This window comes from Haliaeetus leucocephalus, unplaced genomic scaffold (assembly GCF_000737465.1).
Source record: "Haliaeetus leucocephalus isolate CR32 unplaced genomic scaffold, Haliaeetus_leucocephalus-4.0 Scaffold162, whole genome shotgun sequence".
Taxonomy (NCBI): domain Eukaryota; kingdom Metazoa; phylum Chordata; class Aves; order Accipitriformes; family Accipitridae; genus Haliaeetus; species Haliaeetus leucocephalus.
In genome coordinates, this window is record NW_010972598.1 from 15,568,057 (window position 1) to 15,591,749 (window position 23,693).

Here is a 23,693-nt window from a genome sequence, read left to right on the forward strand (position 1 = left end):
AATTTACAAGTCTCAATTACAGTATCATAAGCAGTGCAAGCAGCAGCAGGAGAGGAGAAAACCACAGCAGTACAGTGGTTTCCCCACTAATTGGGCTCTTCAGATACAGACTGGTTGGGTTTTTGTGTGTTGTCCTGCTCCCCACCCCCTGTGTCGTCGTCATCCCCCGCCCCGAAGAAATTATAGGACTCTTGCAGAAATCACAGCAATTTCATACAGTAATGACTGCATCAGGTTATCATCTGCCGAGGGTCAAACTCAAACAGCAATAGTCCCCAGTGCAGTTTCTCAGCAGACTCATGGTCTCCGGGCCAATTCCAGGCCCACTGCAGGCCAGCTGCAGTCTTTCTCCTGACTTTGCTCTCAGGTACTCCAGGTACTGCCTCCAGATGGATGACACACTAGATTCATCTAAGTGCATGAACTTCAAGTGCTGCCATCAAGCAATGTCTTCAGTACAAAAAGCCTAGATGTTGAGTCACGCTGAGCATCGTCAAAGTCCCACCCCCACCATGCAGAAAAATTTCCCCCAATATCTGCATTTTCTGCCTTTCAGATCAATTAGATCAATGGTTATTTATGTCGTTGAAGCAAAAGCCTCAGGACTGCAATGTTTGTCTCCATGTGTAAATGTAAGCCCACAAGGAAGCAGCTAAATATACCAAGCATCCTTCCTAATAAACAGCAGAAAGACAACAGACAATAAAAAGAGAGAGGGCTGAGCATAATAGAGAGGTGTTTACCTGGCCTTTGGTTGACTCTTCTTTGCAGCAGCTTCACTTGCTTTAACCGGGTCTGGGAGTTTAGCGGGGATCGGAGAGTTCTGCAGATCCCCAAAACACCGAATTTTGTATTTTGAGGGCAGAAAACAGAGTCAGAAAAAATTTGCAAAAGCATCACAATGAAACGGGGATATTGGGGGATCCCCAAAGCAATTATTCCTCATGCTGGACACAGGACAATGCCCTCAATGTTAATGTCATGAGAAGACAGTAGTTTGGGATAGTCTTTACAAGGGAAAAATACGGTTCAGCTTTTTGACCATTTACTACACGTGGAATCCGAACACAAAGCTTCGTAGCACAACCCGGGTATTTTTAAAAGACAACCTGGGGACAATAGCAGCAATACTTATTAATACTGCTATAAAAAATACAGGCACAATAGTACTAAAACCATGTCTTATTCAGAAAGACCATAAATAACCACCTAAACTTGGGGGGGAAAAAAAAAAGGTTTCTTCTTACCTGGAAACAACAAAAGAAAATGTCATGTCACAGATGTCCCTAACACCATAAGAAAATACTTGTCAACTCTATTTTTTCAGCTGAAGTCTATAAAGATACACTAAGAAGGGGCAGGTAATTGTGTAAGGTCTGATGTGGTTCAAATGCAAGTTGGCTAGTCCCAGCCAGCCAGCAGACAAAACTGCTATGTTTAAAACCAACTGCAGCACAAATTATGCATGCAATAAGTGTGCCTGAACATCAAATCAGTTTCACAAGCATGGCCTAATTTTCCATGTTCACGTGCACAAGATCTCTTGGTTGGCCTCATGCTGGTAACTGGGTGAGGAGGTAAATCAGGGACAAACAGAAATAAACAACATATGAAACAAAACCCCGATTCTTGCCCCCATCCCCCAAAACCCAACCCCAAACAGTACTGCTAGTTATGAAAAAAAAAAAAAAAGAAAGAAAAAAAGAAGACAGACCCTCCTAATTACAGGACTGGAGAACAACCAACAGAATACGGCAGAATACTCAATATTCACCAATTGCCACCCCTGGTCTCCTCCCACAAAGCCCTGTATCAGTCCACTCCTTTGCTACTCACCTGGACATTCTGGACTGGGCATTCCTTCTTTGCCAGTTTGAATGCAAAGTAGGAGACCTGATAAATATCAGGTCTCTTATCTGGGTCTGGCTCAAGCATATACCCTTTAAAATACAGAGATGCTACTATCAGCAATACAACAGACAGATTCACATGACCCATTTGTGGCAGAGCTACATTTGGTATAACCAGATGCTAATAGGGTGCCCTGTGTCTTTCAAAGCACCTGGTCGGTGGTCAGTGGGGCTGAGCTGATCATCAGGGTCAGAGAGAAAGGGGCAAGACAGACAGTCAGGATGGACTAGGAGATATTTTTCAATACAGCTGTGAACAATTTGTAGCTGCTGTCGAAGGCTCTAGGGCAAGGAGGGGAAATGCAGCCTGCCTGGTCAGGGAATAGCATTGGTTTCAACTTCTGCATTTCCAAGTGAACCCAAAGTAAAAGAGCTTGATCCAACCCCAGTGCGTCAGGGGGGAGGAAGACAGGCCAGCCACATATATGACCACACAAGCAAAGAAAATACCAGGCTGCTCTGCAAACACATTCAACTCTCTGTTAGTCAAGACCATGGCTAGGGAATAGGGAAAAGGAAAAAAAAAAAAAAAAAAAATTAAAAGCTGTGCTGAAAACAAGGGAGCTGCCCCAGCTTTGCCAGTAGTGCATTGTACCCTTAATTACACATTCACTCTAGTCAGTGGGTTATTTATAAATCATTTCAGTTCTGTTTCTCAATTCATAGAAGATGAATTCTTATCACTAGTCTAAGTCACTGTGGTTCTTTTCAGTTCCTTATCCAAATAGATTTATTACTGGAGAAATACGTTTCTGCATAAATAGGCTCATTGTGCAAGTTTCTGTAGGACTCTTAAACCGAATGGCTGCCTGTTTTCCTGCCTTTCCAGAGAGTTCACTACAGCCTAGCCAAACAGAAATCTCTTTTCGTCATAATTTCTTTCGAAGAGTGATCTCCCAAGCTACTAAAAGATCACTTTATCCACCCCTGTGGATAAAGCAAGTCTCTTAAAAGAAGAGAAACACCAGCTGTTTTACTGTAGGAGTAGGGAATATAGGAACAAAACACCTCTGCTATTTTTTTTAATTCTGCAGAAGTGGATTATGCCACTGTCAGAGACACTTACGGATGAGGCAGTGCATGTCTTGCGAGTGCCGAGAATTATCTGGAATGGTGAAATTGCCATCACAGATTGCCACCTGACTCTCCCCAAATGGCAAGGTGAAGTAACACAGCTTGTACAGTAAACAGCCAAGGGCCTGAAGAGAGAGAACAGAGCAAAGGATTTAAACTGAAGCAAACCAGGCAATGGTACAATTCAAATACCACTGTAAGTAACAGGGAAAGTGCTCTAGCTTGTTCTACTATAGAGGTCCTGCATGATGTCAGGCCTACATTTTAACATCCCTGTGATCGACTTGAAAACAAGCATAGCTTTATGGGAAGATAAATACATGAAGAGCTCTCCCTCGCCAGGCTGAGATCCTGTAATCTGGGGGATTGTGTGAGTATCATCACACACACCCCACAGTTCCACATAGTGTAACTCTTCACGCCATTAAACAGGCAAAGCCTGTTTCCGCCACATACTGGAAGGGAAAAGCAAAGTAATAGCAAAAATAAATGATAACCATCATCCTTAATACATTTATTCTGACAAAGAAAAAACCAAACTGTTTCCAAGCTTAAGTTCAAACAACCTTTCAACCGTTATAAATATATACCAGGGAGAGAGATACAGATAAGTCTGCAGGCTGCTAGGTTATATCACCCTTCCATCTATTTCCGTGCTGCTTTTGACAGCAAGAACCACCACCTATTTCAAAAGAAAATACAAGTTTTGCACAAAGGGCTAATTATGAAACACTCCCACCATCTCAGATGGGAGAGAGGGAAACATTTCCTAATCCTAAGCAACTCATCATCAGCTTATATCTTGTCATAGGATTTCACAATTAAATTGCACTCTAGTTTAAAATAACCTCGATGAGGTTTGAGGAGATGGAGGTTTCCAGCAGGACAAGTGCTGCAACAGGCGTTGAAATTGATGCCCCAGTGTGCACACCACCACACGCTCGCTTGGAAACACTCCATGGGTCACCAGAACAGAATTCCTTCCATGCCAGGAAGAGGTGAGCTATTTGACAGCCTTTGGGTCTCCACCTTTCCACATTATCACAGGAAGGAGCACAAATCCTAGGTTCTCCTCCGGCTGCCTTTGAGGGCCTGACAATCTTTTCATGCTGTTACAGCTGTAACCTTCCCTCTCTGGGTCTCTAACACCAAGGCGAGTGACCCGGCACTGGTACAGGGCCCAGTTCTACAAACCTCCTGCTGAACTCAGCGGTGCAAGAGCCCCACAGGAGCTGCTGCATTCCTGAGTCCAAGCTCACAGAGCTCACAGAGAGGACAGAGGACTCTTCCCAGCAGATGTCACACCAGCAATTTTCCCTCTTGCATATGCAGATGCAGAGCTATTGAGGATACATTAAAACTCCTTATACTGCTTCTGCCTTGTTACTTCCTAGCTCAGGGCTTCAGAAACCATACAAACATGCACTGAATTAGCATTTTAAACACCTCCCATTTGCTGAATTGCCACTACAAACAGCACAGACTTTTTTTCATCTCCATCCCAATTAAAGGGAAGCTTTCTATCCTTGATCAGGTTAGCCAGTAATGGATTACACCACAGTTGCATTTTGCTCTCAAGATGAAAAGCATGGCAAGATTGCACTGATCATTAGAAACAGCAGTGCAAAAGGTTGGTCTTTGGCCAGGTTTGACAACTCAGACCTGTGTTACACTGTCCAGGATTGCTCCTGGGGCGAGGTCTATTTTTGCAGTTTTCTACTAAAGGCTGACCGGTAACTTTGATTTCACACGCTTGCAACCCAACCCAGGCACAAGAAGTCACAATACTCTGAATTTTCTGGTTTAACTCTTAAGATATGAAATCAGGTTTGCACTGTTCTAAATTAAAACCACATGGGAGGCAGCATGCAAAGAAGCATGCAGGTTTTATCCACAAACCACCCTGCTCAGCAGTAACTCATCAGAAATGTCAAGAAGAGGAGCTCTTTATTCAGAAACTGTCCAGTCTCTTACGGAAACTAGGTTAGCCCCAGCCAGACAGTTACCCTGTCATTACAGTAATGAAAGCAAGCTGCAGGCCAGTTGTATGATGTTAAGCGGTTTTTATACATACCCATATGTCTGCTTTTGTAGTAATAAGTTTGCCACTATACAGGTTGACCATTTCTGGTGCTCTATAGGATAACGTAGTGTACCTGTAGCAGAAAGATCTATCAGTGAGTTCAAAGTGGATATCAGATGCATTTTCACTGTGCCATATTTCCAAATAATTCATAATTCACTCTTTCCCTATTCATTTTAGTGAAAGGGATACTAAAGACGACAATCTATTGGAAAAATCTTTTAACAGCAGCATCTGCTATATACCTTTAACAATAAAATACTAACCACTGCAAACTGCCCTGTGAAACCAAAGCAGTAACCAAGATCCTTTCTAGAGCAAGCAATTTACTCACAAAACAGTACATTTTAAGAACTAGAACAGAAATATTCAAGGATTCAGAGTATTAACAGGGACAGTAGTCAAATGTCCTCTGCAATGTCCTCACTGCTGGGGCTTTGGCCAACTGTATTAAAAAGACTGCAACCAGATACGTAGCTCCTGATAAATAGACTTCCATACCAGGACTCCTGCTCAGAGTCATTGTAAACAAGAGAAAGGTTATTTCCTATCTCAAACTATAGCTAGAATCTGCCTCACTTCAAAAAATTACTACAAATAGAAAAGCTGGAAACTGTGCCACAGTTTAAGAGACTCTTATGATAAGATTTCCTATCAGTAGGTCTATAATTTCTGCTATGGCACCTTGCATGCTATTTACCTTGATCACAAGAAAGCACTGCAAAAGGCAAAGGTTTTGCAGGCTTGTTAATAAGTGTACAAATAGGGTATTCCAAAGGGACTGCAAAGTCAGACTAGGAGAGCTCTAAAAACTTCAGTCAAACAATCTAGGAAATCCATGCAGGTGTAATTGAATCCTAACAAAAAGGAGGCATTTGCACCCATTTCTAACATGCTGTTTTCTAGCCAGAATATTGTATTAAGAGAACTCGAAAGTTTGCAGCAGTGATGTTGTTAAAACTAAAGCAAGACCAAGGACCTCGAGTCTGCTCCATTCTTGATCTAGGTCCTACTGAACAGCCAAGTTCCCTTTTTAAAGGAATCAGGGTGCACCTAGTTGCTAGCACTATAGCTGGTCGTGCATGGGGAGAAGAGAAGGAGCCAGATAAAACACCTCAAGGTCCTTACATTTTCTATGAAGAGCTGAGAAGTTAGGCCATGCGTTCCCTTAGTCACTGCAAGGATTTATGAAGAGTGGCTCACGGAGGACAGGGATTTTGTCATCTGCTGTACTGCAGTTCAAAGAAGCCAAGACAGATGAGGGACAGAGATAGACTGACCCCATACATAACAGAGCATGTCACTACTTTGTCAAGGTGGGCAACTTCTCTGCATTTGTACGCTCAGTCTTTCAGGTCCAAAGCAACTACATCAAGCTCAATTTATTGTTTCACCTTCCCCCAGGCACTTATTTACCTGCAGCAGACACTTCTGTGCAGCAGCATCCAATCTGCTGCAACAGGCCTGAGTAAAATTTAGTCCCAGTACAAGAAAAAAATTACCCTTCAAATACAAACTATGTCTGAGTTGAAAAGAAAAAGCGCACTTACTTTTTGATCTCCTCCTCTACCGCATTCACCCCTTCTGTTTGAGGATTCTGGAATTTGTTAGTAGCACTTCCAAAGTCACACAGGACATAGTGCCCACGATCGTGCAGCAGGATGTTTTCAACCTGAAAGCATCACAGACAAATACAGAATCACTCAGAGGAAAAAAAAAACCCAAAACAAAACATTTGTTTTCTTTAGATAAGCAGGGGTTTTGGTGCCTGAAGACATATCAGACACATCTGACATAAAAGTATAACATGAAAGCAAAGAAAATATGCATCAAAACTCTGTCACAGCTCGTAAAATAGAAGTCAAATCGTGGAAGCATAGTTGTAACACTGCGTTCCATCCTGCCACCCCCTCCTTTCTCCTTTTGCAAGCACATCACCTTGCCTCTAAGACTACTATGTGCTTCAGGACTAGAACTGTGTCCCAGTGTCTTTAGTGCTCAACTTCCCTGAGCTACTATGACCCACAGTCTGGCATCTGAATTTAGGACAGCTAATACAAGCTGTCCACAGCTTTATAAAGGGCTGTAACTCTTTGCTGCCTAGTGGGACAGAGAGGAGGCAAATTGATGACAGCACACAGACTTTTATGCTTTCTGAAATTGTAATACATCTCCAGTTCTTTGCCTGCATTTCACCTGTCACTTTGGGTCTCATTCAAAACAAACCTCTGCTTATGCTCACACTTTAGTTGCTTATTATTAGAATGTGTTGGGTACCCTATACTCCCTAGACAGTGGTTGTATCAGCAGAGGTTCCTCCAGGCTGCTGAGAAGATGACTCCTTTCTTTTAAATATTATTTGGTAGCTTGAATCAGACAACAAACAAATGCTGAAACAAACACCTGGGATAGCTGAAAAATAAATAAATAAAATCAGCAGAGTCACTGCCTTTCCCCCAAATACTCACACTTAATCATGCATTAACAAAAGTCTAGCTTGCATCCACCTAAGAAAGCTGTCTAAATGTTTCGACACTGATATAAGATGTGGAAAAACCTGGGTTCAGTTCCTTGCTTTGGCAGAGCATCCCTGCATTCCAATTCCTCATCTGTACAGTGGCATTAATAGTGTGTTCTCTCAAGAGAACACACACAATTTTTAACATATTTATCTTCAATCAATGTCAAATGCTCAGATACAACAAGATAAAACATACTGCTCATATATTTCAAAAAAATCACTACATAAGTTGTTCGCTAACAAAATCTTTTGTATGTAGAGCTCCCCATCAAGGATGATCTTTACAAGAAGGAAAGAAAAAGAAGTAGTCAGCATTTTAAGCATCAGAAAATGCAGCCAAATTAGAGCAGCTGAGGGGGGAAATGCTGGCTTGAAACCAAGGGTTAAAAAACACCCCTTCCCCCTCTCTGCTATCCATCTGCTTTGAATAAAGCATTGCACACAGATGTTCTCCCCAGCAGATCAACACTGACAGCATTAGTCCCTATTCCCTGCAAATACTCAAATGTTTCCAGAAGAATCCTTCCGCTTTATCTGGCTGAGAAGTCTGACATGACTTCTCACTAAAACATCCTCCAAGTATTATTAAACATCAGCATTGGACTATCCAGCAACTAGGCTTGTTCAGTAACTTCCAGGAAAAAAAACAAACTAACAACAACAACAACAACAACAACAAAAAAAACCAGCAGCAAAACAAAGTACCTGAATTACTGCTACTGACTGCCAGGCCAGAGAAAACTGTCTTTTTTAAAAGAGTATGGAGGTGCCTTCTTCCAGTCAAACACTCAAAAAGCCATAATCCAGTTTTCAGCACTGCTGAGCACTTACAACTCTGGCTGCAGTCTCTGACATGCCCAACACTGACAAAGTCAGATTTAGATGCCAAACAAAAATCTTCAAGAGAAACTATGAGTTGCCTGAAGTTTTGTTAGTTACAGAATGTAGCTAGCTTCTGTCTTTGCTCTCTGAAACAAACACCTTTCTTTAGTAAAACACTGCACAGACACAGAGTGGCAAGGGATAAGGGATAAGACTTTAACTAGCAAAATCAAGACGCATTATCCTGTCATGAAACCAATGGCTTCTAAGGCCGGTATTTTTAAGTTCAGGTAGCAATTTGGGAGGGATGCACGATACAGGTACACTTTCCAACTGCTTTTCAGCGCCTTCAGGTCTCTTTAGAGATGTTTCAACTTCCCTTCCTCCCCGGCACCATTCACTATTTATTCACTATTTACTTCTGAAAGCTTATTTAGTATTTCATAGCAAAGAAATGAATGCAATGTGGCATCTCAGAGCACTAACTGATTTTGGCACAGGCATATTCTTAAACACAGTTGGTACAAAGGTTTACTACTAGAGGACTGAACAATTTTACATATCACACTCTCAACACAGATCCACTCAAACAAATTCCAGGCAAAGGCTTGTTGGTGGCATCAGGGCAAGACTTGGCATTACAAAGAAGGTTGACGGAAGAAAGCACAGAGATAACAGCAGCACTGCGTGACTATCTTATCACACCACAAAATGCAACACTGGGAGGCCTCCTGCTAAAATGAAAGCAGAAGAAACTAAATCCTTAACATGAGAGCACGACCTTCTGGTTAATTCAGAAATTAGGGAAAGGAAAAGAGAAAGATATTTTGATCAAGAGCATCCTCCAGGTTGACTGACACAGTATTTTGCTATATCCTGCTGTGTCTACTACAAGACAAATCAGCCATTCATCTGCAAGCCAGTCATCTACTCCTGCAACCAGATGGGTTCAGACTAGCAGAAGCATCATAGGTAGAAGTGGGAGACCTCTCACTGCAGAAAGCTCTGAGCTGTAGAAATCAAAGCTGGCTCTAAGCTGGTGCTTTGAGCAATATGCATTATAGGATGTGAGACTGGGAAGACAAGGTTAAATATAAGTTATGCAAACAACTGCCACTAGGTATAGGATAGCTGCGTAAATTGTTATCATCAGTCCTAGATAGATTTTTTCCCCTCCCTCCACCTCACTAAATACTCCTCTGGGGTCTGACAATTACAGTTTCTCTGCAGAGATTCCAACTTCAAAGCAGAGACTTCACAACCAGGGTAATATAACAGCCAGAAGAAGGTTTGGCCATTTGTTCTTCGCTGTTAAAAGGCCTAACCTAAAGGTATAGGAAGTGTTCTTACTCCAGAGAGAGACAAACAAAAATAAACTTTTTAGGGATTGCCCTGCAGCAGCAATGGCTATGAACCCTTAGGGTGAGGAAAACATCTGCAAGAACAAGCAAAGGTAACCATGCAAGGCAAGCCTACTGCCAATAACCTTACACTGCCTCTACAGGGGTCCCAACTAGGGCAGAGGCAGCACATGAGGGGCTTCCTAGTTTTTAGGAAAAAGCAGCGTCAATACACGGCCTGTGGCAGTCAATCAAAGCACATCAAACTAAACATCACACCCTGTACGGGCACATGATGCCATAAGCACACAGGGAGAGACTGACACAGCACCTGAGTGTTAACCATCAGATCAGGAAAGAAAACCTTAAGTACACACAGAGATAGCATATTACCTTTTTCCTGGCCTTTATTTGCAGCGAGATGTCCACTTTTGCCTATAGGCATGCTGCTTAAAGGTACTGCTGTCCCCAGCTGTTGGTCACTTCATAGAATCGTATCACAGAATGGTTTGGGTTGGAAGGGACCTTAAAGATCATCTAGTTCCAAGCCCCTTGCCATGGAGCAGGGACACCTTCCACTAGACCAGGTTGCTCAACCCCATCCAACCTGACTTTGAACACTTCCAATGATGGGGCATCCACAACTTCTCTGGGCAACCTGTCCCAGTGCCTCACTACCCTCATAGTGAAGAATTTCTTCCTTATATCTAATCTAAATCTACCCTCTTTCAGTTTAAAGCCAACTTCCCATTAGCTGGAGACTGTGCCAACAGGAGTTGTTCTGCTTCAGGCAAAGCCTGTTGGGTTAATTCAAAATCACAGCCACAGGCTGCTGAAACTAATCCAGCTGTGTTTGTCTGAAAGGGCTTAAAGACTATTCACACGATTCTTTCTGCTGGCAGAGCTCTCTGGGCAGGAACCTCCAGTATTAGAGCAACATCAAAGAGCTGGAAGGCAAAAAAAGCCTCCAATCCCCACACAGATGTCTGCAAAGTCAACATCTACCCACTCTTCAGCAGGGTTATGTTCACCCCAACAAAACACCTAGCCGACAGATATCTTTCTTTACACTCAGAACTTGTGCAAAACTTCTCTGGCCCTTGATCTCTCTTGGAATTGCAGGTCCCCCTTGGCATTATTAAATTTGAACTCAAATAAAGTCAAAACATATCTAAATCATTACTTCTGTGTTAGTACTATTCCCAATTGCGACTAGAGCTCCAGAGGTCATCATGACAGAAATAACACGACTATTCAACTAGGAAACATGTCTCAAAGCAGAGAAGAGCCAACTCTCTGACCTTGGGCACAGGTTACCAAGAGGCAGGCCTTGCAAAAACTTTACTGATCTAAGCACACAGTAGTGGGCTGGACATCAGACTGTAACAGTCCGTTTCAACTGCAACTCGGTGTAGAAAGTAATGCTCAAGATCAACTCACTAATCCATCACAGATGTGCCAGAGTTTATTCACATGCCACACAATGAGTTTGTTCTTTATGAAAAAAACCCAGGGATTCACCAAAAAGGTAATAGCAGGGGTTAATATCAACTGGAGAGGTCCCTGTTCCTAAGCCTCATCCTCTCACCCCAGTTTTCCTTGCCTATACAAACTCCTGCAAGATGCCCACAGACCTTAACAGCTTTAAATCCAGGCCTCAAATTTATAAGACTCCACCTGTTTCATTCTAGAAAAACAGATGTCAGACTTGTTTCATATACTCAAACTGACTGAGCCGTGGGGTCACAATCATTTGAAACATGCTAAAGCATACCCTGAAGATTTTTTCCCCCCCTGCGCTACCTGGCTCTCACTGGCGCATGTGGCATCTTTTGCTCCTATAAAACAATGGCCAACAGCACAAAACAAACATCTGTTGAGGGCTCTGAAAAGAACCTGACCCTCAAAGCACATCTGAATTTCAAATGTACACAGGAGCCTCCTTCTTGGCTGAATATATTATTCAGGCATTTTACGAGCTAGTTGAGAGGAAAGGGAACATCTTTTTGTTTGTTTGTTTGATTATAGGCATGGGATTTTTCAAAAGCTCTCCCCGCTGGCCTAGCTCTGTTCCCAGCTAAGCACACAGAGTTTTACAATGCACTTTCATGGTCAACAGAGAGCTAGAGGCCAGTTTCAAAAGCTTCTTATGACTCCTGCCCCAAGGCCAACATCTCTGGAAGGATCCTTTTAATGTGGGTCCAGGAAACAAATTTACAGCATGCTTTTTGTGAACTACCTTATAACATCAGTAGTGTTTCAGGTGGTAGAAAGTCACCGTGAATAATTCATCAGATACATTCTGGCACATCTCCTGTGCAAAACAGAACTATTCACAAACATTTGTGTTTTTTAATTAGATCTATAGATGGTAAACATATGGTAAGCAGCAATGAGGCTCATTCCTTTTTTTATCTTCCAATAGAGAGAGGTATTTATGTTCACTTTTCCTCATTACTAACAACAGAAACACAGTACTGGTATTCAAAGCCTGTCTGCCATGGCGTAGGCAGCAGACACACACGTTAAGGAGGATGCACACTCCCTGCTGTATTACTGGAGTCCACAACTCACCTTCAAATCCCTGTGGATTATTGGCGTTTTACACTGATGCAACCTGGCTACAGCTTCACAGGTGTCGCAGAAGATCTGCAGGACCTCATTCTCCGTGAACCCTGTCTGCAGGCGTTGGTTCATGAGGTTCACCACTTGACCTCCTGAGGAGAAACAGACACCAAGAATCAGAGCAGGTATGCAAAATGAGGTCTGGCCTGGTCTAAGCCCCAATCCTACCAGAGATAACTTGTCTTAGTCTGCTCCCCACCAAACCGTGGCTGTACAGTCAGCGCACAAGTAGTTCATGAGTTCAAATTCAAAATTCGCACCAAGCCTTCCCCAGAGGCTTTTTGCCATCTGCTTACTCATCTTGTTTCATTCTCATTTCCTCGCCTAAATCCCAGGGGGTTTTCCCTATCTGCCAGCAGGCATTACATCTCATCTCATCTTTGAACAGTGCTTCAAGAGCAACAAGTTAGCTTCTAAGGCCCACATTCACCTGGCTGTGTTAAGACTCAAATGTAATTTTGCCTAAGTTGCATTTTTTTCTTTCTTCTTCAAAATAAGATGTTTTTGTCAGACTAAAGGAATAAAAGGCTGAATTTGGGGCACCCACAGTCCACAAAATAGTTTGCCACATGTAAGCAAGAGTAAGGAGGAAGGGATACACTCAAAAAACCCATAGACTACTAAGTGGCTTGGCTAAAGTCACAGACTGGCAAAAAACCTAAAAATCCATCTATAATAAGGGAAACTCCAGACAAACAAAAGTAAGTTTTCATGAATGAGTCCTGAATTTGCCTCAACTTTGAGGTTTTGTTGCTGTCAAAGCCTTTCCAAAACAATCCACACAGAGGATTCTTCCCCCCTCAAAACACCCCATATACAGAGAAAAAAAAACTCCTTTCCGAACCTTTGGCAAAACAAAACTGTATCATTTCACATCACAAGTATCAGAAAACTTAATTTCCATGGTACAAAAGAAAAGCTCAGCTTAAAAAATAGTACAGCTGTGAACATTCCGCACTCAAAATGAGTGCGGTTCTGCACACAAAGACACACTGATTTGGTCTGGAAACTGTTTGACACAACAGGAAAGTAACAAGGGAAAATCCAACGTATAACAGCAACTCCTGTGCTTCAGTCTGAATGCTGGAGACAGACAGGCATATGCCAAGCAGAGCATCTGGCAAAAGCAAGCTACGTGAAAAATACCACCTTGCAGCTCTCCTCCTTTCAGATGGAAGGAAAGGCCTTAGAAAGATGGATTTTACTTCATCAGCCCAAAGTCTGGCACAGAGGGGAGGCTAATGCAGCTGGAGGGAGTGCATTCTGAACTGCTATAGTTTGCACTTCACTCCACAGTGCGGTCTGCAACATGGAGCTGAGTATGTATTTACTAGCACTGTCAGGCCTATTTCTTACAACAAGCCTTGTGATCTTTAGGTTTAAGCTTACAGGGAGCTTACGCAATGATTCCTTCAGCAAAACTACAAGTAAGGTTCTTCCTTTTACCAGCAAACAAACCCAGTGCAAGTTAGTGAAGATTCCTGCATCAAAACGAAGCAGCAAAGAAGGCATGGCAGAACAGAAAGCTGTACCATACAAGTTTAAAGGCATTTTAGCATCTAGTTGTTCTTGCTGCAATGCACCTGGCTTCAGTTAAAAGCCAAACAATCCCAAGAATACCTGTTTCCATCAGCTGCCACCATCCAAAACAGCCACAGACTTCTGAAGTCACCTGGCCAAAACATTATTTTTGCTTAACACTATTCCTGCGAGAGGCATTTGAGCACAGCACATGCGTCATTTTCCAAACACCACATCCTAGCCACAAGAGATCAAAGCTTTGGGACAGCTGGAAAAGACTGGAAGAGCCTGTCTGGCTAGAAACAGCCAAGCAAAAAGGTCAGAGGTAAAAGGAGTACTTTTCAGCTTCACATTATCCATTTCATGCTTCTTCCAGAACAATCCTAAGTCAGGCTGAAGTGGAAAAAAGCTTGCAATATGACAAAAAGTGAAGAAGAATTTCATTCCACAGCCTGGCAGCTTTAGAAGAGCCACTTCTTGTGCGGACCAGCCTACGGAAAACAGCAATATATATTTAAGGGTTCCCCTTCACAACAGAAAGGATCTAGGACCACCCTGAGCAGGGACAAAGGTGGTACCAATCCCATTAACAGAGTCAGCATAGCTTCACATATCATCCACTTCCCCGCACCTAGTTTTGGCTTTGGTTTGTTCAGAATGGTTCCTTGGTAGCCAAGGAAGGGCTAGGCCCAAGAACAGTTTTGGGTTTTTTTTAAAGGAAGATGTTGTGCAAGTTTCCTGTAAGCACTGAAAAGGGAAAATCTACCAATGAGTAATATGTTGAGCCCACACTCACCTCGACAGTAGTCCATTAGTATCAGCACTTCCCATACATCACCACTGCTTACTGAGTTTATACTGGAATCAATGTATCCAACAATGTTCTTGTGGCCAGATAGATCCCGCTGTAAGATAAATAAATTCAAAGCATAAACCAGCCATAAAGAGTGAGCAATATTTTAATCTGGTTCCTCTACACTGCACAGCTTTCCTAGCTCTTCTCCTGTGTAGGCACAAGCTTCTGTCACTTTGGATTAATCGTCACACAAAACTCGAACAAACCTGAGGTCTCTCTTTACCTATTCTCCTTCCAGAAGGATTTGAGACAAACAGCAGAGAAACAGCCAACCTGATAAACTAACTTGTTCAGTGATCAGTCCACGTTTTTGCATGTTCCCTCAGATGGCCCAGGCCAAGCCACCCGGAGCTGCTCCTCCTTTATGGGGAGGGGAGAACAAGGCAGATGTTTTGTGGTGGCCATCCACTTTACATGTTGTGCTTACTGTTCTCATCTCCTTCCACTCTTCAGCTGGCAAAGAGTATCTCAAATCTTCTCAGGCTCAAAAAAACCCACTAAGGTAATAAAATAAATTTTAACCTTGCTTTTATAAGTACTTTATTTTAAGTAACTTGGTGGATTAAAGCACAAGTTCTCCTATCAATGACTTATCCATGACACATGCTAAACCTGCAGGGAAAAGTCATTCCTTTGACTGCCAGCTTCACACACGCTCCCAGGTGTGATAGCCAGTCCAGTTCAATGTTCAGCTTCACCAGTAAAAGAAATCAAGATTCTGCTGGCCATTCTGCTGTAATGCTGTAGGGTTGCAAAAAGTGCAGTTAAGTTTAAAATACTTATTTATTGCACAAAAGCTAGGAAAGAAGAAAATATGTCCTTTTAGTGACGTACTGGTTCTTCAGGGCAAATATTAGTGCTTATGATAAGATTCAGTACAGGAGCAAGTGGACCTCCCAAGTAAGAAGGATACTTCTCACCCTCAATTTCCAGGTTAGCCACACATTTCAAAGAGGCACCAAAGACATGGAGACAGTGGAAAACACCGGCAAATAAAATCCCAGTAAACAAGCTTTGTGAGCACAGCTAAAACCTTTGGTGTAAGATCTAATCTCAAATTTTCCCATGTAGCTTTAGCTATGGCAATGACAAAGCATGCCCAAAAGCTTCAGTGCACTATCACACAAACTCCAGAAGTTAACTTTAAAGGTATTAGCCTAGGTAAAAGCTACTTCAGAAAAACACATCCAGAATTGCCACAGGTAAAAGCTTCTGATATGAAGATCACCTACCCCAAACCTACAACTCAAGTTGTAAATTAGCAGAATGAGGATTGTCTATTTCCTTCCCCACCTCACAGTTGCTCTAAATGTTCATCAATATCTTTGAATACAACTCCAAAAGTGGCACTTTCCATGTTTACTAGGCTCCAAACAAGACTAAGAAAATTTAGATCATCTCAATTTTTTTCTTTGTTTAGAGACACTAAGTTTAAAACAGCTCTTTAAAAAAGCTATCCTATCATCTAACTCCTTGTACCCAATAATCTAGAGAAACATCCCAGTGCTTATTATAAATACTGCCCTGTTTCAAAAGCCCAGGCGGTAACTACCCCACAAATACTGTTTTAATCTATCAACCTCTCCAATACAGAGACAGCTCTTCATCCCAACCTAATAGATAAGAAGCTGTTGTGACATAAATTCATCTCAGGATGGAGGTCTTCCATTCATGCACTGATTTGAGTTCAAGGACAGTTACATCAGAATCATCAGCCTCTTCTGATGAAGTCTAAAAGGCTGAAGACTTTAGCCCTGAACTGAAGATTGTTAGACTTTGAAGTCTAACACACCGAACCATGCCCAGCTCTTCAGCTCTTCCTCTTACCATTAAGTTGTGGGGTTGACTCAGGAGTTTTTTTCCTCCCCACATTTTCCTGAAGTTCCCTCTACTTTTTCAGCTACCATGTTTTTCTTGTCCACTGAAACTATTTACATTTTAAATAATTCAACACAAGATTTTCACATAGTCACATAACTCCAGCAGTTAGGTCTTTCCAAAGAGAGACAGTTTTGCTAAGAAAACCCACAGTTTGTGACATGGTGCTACACAGATCACAGGCAAATGGTGAGCAGGCTCTCACACCATTCCATTCCCAGTCTGGGGCCCCAGTACGAAGTGGTGACTTACCATGATTTGGATTTCTCTTTTGCAGACTTGCAAGTCATACTCGTTATTGACATACATCCGCTTCAGAGCACATTTCATTCCATTGTTAGTCCTCACAAGAAACACTATTGCAAATCCTCCTGCAGAAGACATAAAATCATCTTATTCATTAACAAAGAAACCTCTTGGTCCTTGCTTCCAACCTCGTCCCTGCCACCATCTCCCTTCAGAGTACAGTCAGAAGGGGGAGGGCACTCGGCAGCTACTAACAGAGCTGTGGTGGGAGCACCCCTTACATGTGCTTAGCTCCAGAGCTTCCAACTCTGCCTAGACAGTTATTTCTGGGAACTAAAAGGAATCCAAGGGGGTGATTAATGGAAGCAAAGTTAACATTTAACATCTCCATAAAAACAAGCAATTACACCAGTTACTTGTCCTGCCAGACAGTCCTTCATTGCTCCATTAATTTCCATTATGAAGAAGAAAGCTGAAATATAAACAGCAACATTGCCTTGGACAGAAATCAGAGCTACAGATCACCCACTGAACTACTAAAGGCCTAAACTTAAAAGGCTTCCCAACTTTTGAAACATCTAAGTTACATTACAAAGCTGATTTGTGCAAGAAGCAGAAGAAACCCATCTTCCACACATGGTTTGATGTTAGTGCTTTTAAAAAAGGACAGAAGAACAAGGAAAAAAGAAAAACTAACACAATTCATTTTGTGGTCATTGCTATTAGTAAAGTCAGGACTCCCAGGACATACTTGACTTGTTTAGGATGAAAGCCTTTCATCTCCGTTAGCAACACATCAAAATATGAGTTTTACATTTGTAGTCCTGGACAGAAATAGGAAACTGATTGAGGATGCAGGTATATAGGCATCAAAGTTTTGCACCTGGCTCCCAGAGATCAGAATGAATCAGAACAAAAAAGTCGCACATATCCAAGTAGCCAAGAAGTGCTGCACAATGGTAAAAAGAGAAGCATGACGACATTGTCAATGCTACAACCTGACAGCACTTCATTTGCTCTCCGTTACCTTACAGCACATATTCCTTTTATGCTTAAGGATTTCTAAAGAATCAGCTCAATAGTAAGTTATGATTCAGTGCTGCTGTAGCATTCAGAAGTCCCACGACACCAAGAACTGTAGTCACACGCCGTAAAAAGCTAGTCACATCCCAAAGAATTCTCATTTTAAAAGTTTGAGCCCTTTGGTGAATCCCGTTCTTTACAAGCTGCCACAAACCATCAGATCAACAAGACTTATATAGTTACATTTGACATGTTTGTACATAATTACTACTAGCACTTAATTTAGCACTTAAATGAGTTCCTCCCCATCATGTAAAATGTGACAAGCAAGAAAGCCGTATTTCAGTAAAATTTACTGTTAAAATAGGCTGCATTTGACAGCTGCAGTCTTGCAACAACTGGTGCTTACAAGCTGTTAACAAATCAAACACCACAGCCAAAAGGCCCACTGAAGCTTTTACTAAAACCAGCATTTATTTTTACTAAGAAAAGATTGAAAAAGAGCAAATGACCAGACGGCGTTGCTGTGTTCAAAGTATAACCCTCCCCATTTGTTATCAGACAGCTTTTATGGCACCCATTACAGCCCATCTTCCAAAACAACCACAGAAGTTACACATGCAAATAACATGCCTCTCAGCATCAGAGCTGTTAGACAAAAATCTCTCTTAGCATGCAAAAACCTTAGTTTTACACATCATAGTTTGTCATAGGAACTAGACCAGGTTTTCCAAGGAAGCCCCATCAACCTTTAGAAACAGAACTAACTGGAAACAGCCTGTCCTGGTTTTGGCTGGGATAGAGTTAATTTTCTTTCTAGTAGCTGGTATACTGTTGTGGTTTGGGTTCAGTATGAGAATAACGCTGATAACACGCTGATGTTTTCGGTTGTTGCTAAGTGGTGTTTATACTAAATCAAGGATTTTTCAGCTTCTCACCCCCAGCCAGCAAGAAGGCTGGAGGGGCACAAGAAGTTGGGTGGGGACACAGCCAGGAGAGCTGACCCAAACTGGCCAAAGGGGTATTCCATACCATGTGACATCACACCCAGTATATAAACTGGGGGGAATTCACCTTGGGGGTGCAGATTGCTGCTCGGGAACTAACTGGGCATCAGTCGGCAAGTGGTGAGCAATTGCATTGTGCATCACTTTTGTATATTCCAATCTTTTATTATTATTCTTGTCATTTTATTATCATTGTTATTTTATTCCTTTCTGTCCTATTAAACTGTTCTTATCTCAACCCACAAGTTTTACTTTTTTATTTCCTGATTCTCTCCCCCATCCCACTGTGTGGGGGGAAGTGAGCAAGCGGCTGCGTGGTGCTTAGTTGCTGGCTGGGGTTAAACCATGACACAGCCCCAGAGAAGTTGCAAAAAGATGCAACAGAAGGAAGAAAAAAAAACAAAAAAGAAAAAAAAAAAAAGAGTGTCAGGACTTTAATTAAAGGTCTTAAAAAACTATAACCAGGCTGCAAAATGGATATTCAAATTCAGAAAAACGGGACATGGCTCTGCGATACAGGAAGCCATACAGATGCTGCTCACTCCTGCCAGAGAGGGTTTTAAAACCCTTGTAACTCTGGAGGGCCTCATTTCTTTATAGTGCTCAAATTCAGACACAAAAATAACCCCGACTCTCTCCCTTAAGCTGCTTCAACTTGAGGATCTCAAATTACAAGTCATTTTTAAGAACTCCTAAACCCGCAGCAATAGCCTTATTGTTCTACCCTAGCCACATTTGTCTCATTTCTGGAGAACAAATCTGCACATCCCGCTGTGCTATCTTTAGCTTGAAGGATGTCTATGTTGAAAAAAGCAAAACAGCACTCTACTGCTTCCCCCTACCCCTCTTATAACCCACAACGGAGCCAGCAAGAAGGGACCCAAAACCAGCACCACTTCCTCAATCCCTACTTTCTTAACACATTATGCTTTTTAAAATCATTGGAGAGATCAGGTTTGGACTTATTTTTTTTAATTTCTGCACAATATTTCCATGGACCACAGATAAAATCTAGAGAAAACATTAAACCAACAAAAAAAATTGTCTTTTTTTTTCTATTACAGAGCCTCAGTCATCATCAAAACTTTTTGGGAATCACAGACTTTTTTTTTTTTTTTTTCTTTTCCCAAATGAGAAAGTCAGAAGTCATCCATCCTCTCCAGGAGTTCAGTTCCCTTCCCACAGCTCCTCCTGCCAGGCCTGGAGGCCAGCAGGATACTGTGTCTCTGTTTACAGTGCCACACTCAGCAGAAAGAAACATGAGCTGAGCAGCAAATACAGATGAATTAAAATTTTTAAAAAAGAAAAGCAGATCCATTAAATTCAAGGACCTTCATCTTCTAAATCTTTGCTTCAGCTGAAGTGGGACTGGTACCTCTTCAGACCAACTGCTCATGTCTCATTAGCAAAGTTTTGGGCAAGGTACCTTTCCTCTAGTTTGGATCCTGTGCTAATTAACAAAGTCACTCCTAGAGCACCCTCGCTAGAATATGTACATCAGCCTATTTTGCTTACATGCAACCAGGGCCAAGTGGTAAAGAAAACTGTAGTCTATGCAACGGAGAACATAGCTAAACCATCCTGAAAGCTCCAAGGAAAGAGAAACTTAGAATCTAAAATACATAAATACAAATTAAGCAAGTTAATGCTTTCTGATACAGAACTGCAACATCAACACATCAGGACCTGACAGAAACATGGCCTGGAGCATCTTCCAGATGGAGCAGCGAGAGACGAATACGTCAGGTTGAGCCGCATCCAAGGAAGAGGAAGCCTGCAACATTTGCAGAGTTGTCACAGTACTTACACAAGTCATAGGAAAACTACATCCTCATGTCCTTCTCTCCCTTACCTTTAACTCCTGCAAACTTCAGCTGACGACACCACACATGGAAGCTGTGCAAAATCATTTAACTTACTTTGTCTGCAAATATACCTACCAATTTGGTTACTTTATTATTAAACTCCCACTGACTGCAGATTAAAGCATGACAATTTTGCTACTAATAAAAGCAGCATGCTTCTCTCCAGAGAAAACAAGTATTGATTTAATCAGGGTACATACAGCAATTTTTGCACAGCAATCTAGAGTAAGCGATGCTGCCATCAGAGAAGCAAAATTTGATGATCCACATCCATTCAAGAGAGGGTGCAGGTTTCACTCTCTAAACAACTAATACATTATCTGGTCCGATTGCCTCGGTTAAAACAGACCACAATATTCCTTCCAAACTACAGTTTACCGAGCCCAGGTTCTGACTGTATCCAGGATTTAGTCCAGAAAGGCACAACATATTCAAGAATGTCTAACTTCTCTCAGGTAGTCATTCCACATTTAAATCAGAAAAGGTGTGAAAAATACCACCCTAATTTGAATTTCTCTGCATTTATTACACCTTCCACTGCTAATTGGCTTTAGTACTGCCAGTTTTGCATGCAGAGAATGGGACTGCGAAACACTCAGTAAAACAGCAGGAAGATGAGGGAAGCAGAAAGGGATAGAAAAAGAGCACAAAGAACAGTGGCTTCTTGCCACACTCCTCATACAAAAATGGCTCTAGAAATACAAGATAGCAGGACTTACGGGCCAATTTTAAGAATACCAAGAACCTACACCTGCAAACTGGCTTCCAAAGGACAGGGCAGCAGGTGCACAGGCAGGGCAAAGAAATCAGGCCACAAGCTTTCATGCATTGCACACGTATTTACAGAAACAGGGCTTGATCACATCCATGCACCAGAGCGAATCAGAACTACAACAGGAATCCAGCTCCTTCCAGGAGTGTTTCAGGCTGCAGGTCTTCCCAGGCCAAGGTCAGAACTATAGGCGTATCTGCTTATAGGTTTCTCATGCAACAACCGCTGTACATCTGAATGCCTGGAAATGGCAGGGATGCCCTTAGTGGTCTGTACCTAGACCTAGAGAGATTTCCTTTTAAGTTTCTTGTGCACAAGAGAAGATTTTGGAGCTTTGGACCTCCCAAGACCCTCACACTTTTATTACTGACTGCTCACAAACTGCACATCCTGCTAAAGAAAATAGCACTTACCAGAAACTGTTGCATTGCAGAAAAGGTTAACAGTAACACCACATCACCATTTTAAGGTTAGAGGTTAAGGTGCTTAAGTAGGTTACCAGCTAATACACCTGAAGCATTTTGGAGCACTTGAAACCTTTCTATTGGCAACTGTGGCCAATACTTCAGATTCATGCTAAAAGAAGAGTTCCAGAAGGACCTGTACTCCCACAGCTACCTCAAAAGCAGCAACTTTGTTGGTAAGCAGCAGACAGAAAAGGCAGATCACATTTTTCAGAAAGGTATGACAGAGAAGAGGGCAAGGAGGACCCAATAGATGGCTGAAATTTTCACTTAGCAGCATTAGACAGCCCAGAACAGCGATGCCGTTCAGCACAGCCCAGGAAGAGACCAAGCTATCAAGCACCTGGACTGGAGCCAACACTGCCTAATGAAGACTTTCTAATGGCTTTAAGAGTTTTCTTTCACCTACCATGCAGCATTACGCAGAAGAGGGACCTGTTCACAGAAGCTGATGGGTGTCTTCTCCTACGGGTTGCAGCAGTAAGGACAGGTGCTGCCCAGCTCTTGCTGTCTGCTTGGTCACCACTGCACTGAACAAGCAGGTTTTGCTTAGACGAGCCACCCAGCGCTCATCTGAACTCTGACAGCTTTTCATAGCATCATGCTGAAATTAATACACTTACTTTAGCTTCTAACTATCTCACTAACAGCTGCTCCCCCTGGTTAACCATTCCTCCTTGCACACTACATATCTACAACATTACCACCTTGTCAGCCTCAAGGACTACTTTCAGCTTCCAGAGCCTCAGACCACAACCAACTTCTCCCTCCTTATTCCAGTCCAACCCCCAACTTTGCTAAATCTGAGAAAAGTTGAAAGGAAATAGATCAAAGGCAAATTGACAAGCAATTATTATGAAGCACTGCCAGATGCACATTACAGGACCATTTACTTCTATTTCCAGTGAACGGCAAGCAATGTAACCCTTCCAACGGCCAGAAGTTGCCAGCTCTACTGCACTATGCCAGCTCCAATACAATAGATAGACATGCCAGGATTTGTGTAACTCCAAGCCAACCAAGGTCAGCTCAAGAGCCTGCACTGCCTCAAGTGAAGTTAGATAGCTATGCCACACGTGGCCGGGGAGGGTGGGTCACACACAAGGCAGAGCTTAGAAGCAAAGCCACCCAGGCGCTAGGAACATCAGCACATCTTTGCTAGTAGAGCCTTTCTTCCAGTACACGTAGGGAAAGCAAAAGGCACTAGACCAGTCCAGGCTTCAGATGAAACAGAGCAAATAAACCCAGAGACTTTGCAAGCACCAGAAGGGAGAAAAGCACTGAGCCTGAGAGTCAGCTCAGAGGACAGTCCTCCCTTGCATTCATAAACAAGTGCCTGTGATTTAAAGTTCTGAAGGAAATTCAACTCTTTTCCCATACAAGCCAGCAGAAGCTAAAATACCACTCTCATTCTAAGACATAAAAAGTTATTTATATACTCATCCGTAAGACATATTAACATTGTTGAACAGGTAGCACACAGTCAGTATTGCGATCACCATCAGCTTAGAGCCAGCAACAGCTATAGGTCTCTTGGGAAACCATCACTGTCTTTTGCACTTTGGCCTGCATCTGCCTCTACAACAGCATGGGAACACAGTTATCTTGCTACAGGCTTCTGGCCTGACTGTTGTTCTTGCTAACTGGTTTTAGGATAAGCTGGGGAGAGAAAAAAAAAAAGGGGGG

At 42.3% G+C, this 23,693-nt stretch overlaps 1 protein-coding gene across 1 annotated transcript in view; it reads right to left on the reverse strand.

Moving 5' to 3' along the window:
- The window catches only part of AAK1 (AP2 associated kinase 1), a 72,519-nt gene that overhangs the window by 27,913 nt on the left and 20,913 nt on the right, over positions 1-23,693 (reverse strand). The window contains exons 3-10 of the mRNA XM_010563033.1: positions 16,883-17,001; positions 14,693-14,801; positions 12,325-12,467; positions 6,618-6,739; positions 5,059-5,140; positions 2,977-3,109; positions 1,837-1,940; positions 744-823 (exon numbers count right to left, since the gene is read on the reverse strand). Of these exons, the coding sequence (XP_010561335.1) occupies positions 744-823; positions 1,837-1,940; positions 2,977-3,109; positions 5,059-5,140; positions 6,618-6,739; positions 12,325-12,467; positions 14,693-14,801; positions 16,883-17,001 (892 nt within the window). The remainder of the gene's footprint in view (positions 1-743; positions 824-1,836; positions 1,941-2,976; positions 3,110-5,058; positions 5,141-6,617; positions 6,740-12,324; positions 12,468-14,692; positions 14,802-16,882; positions 17,002-23,693) is intronic.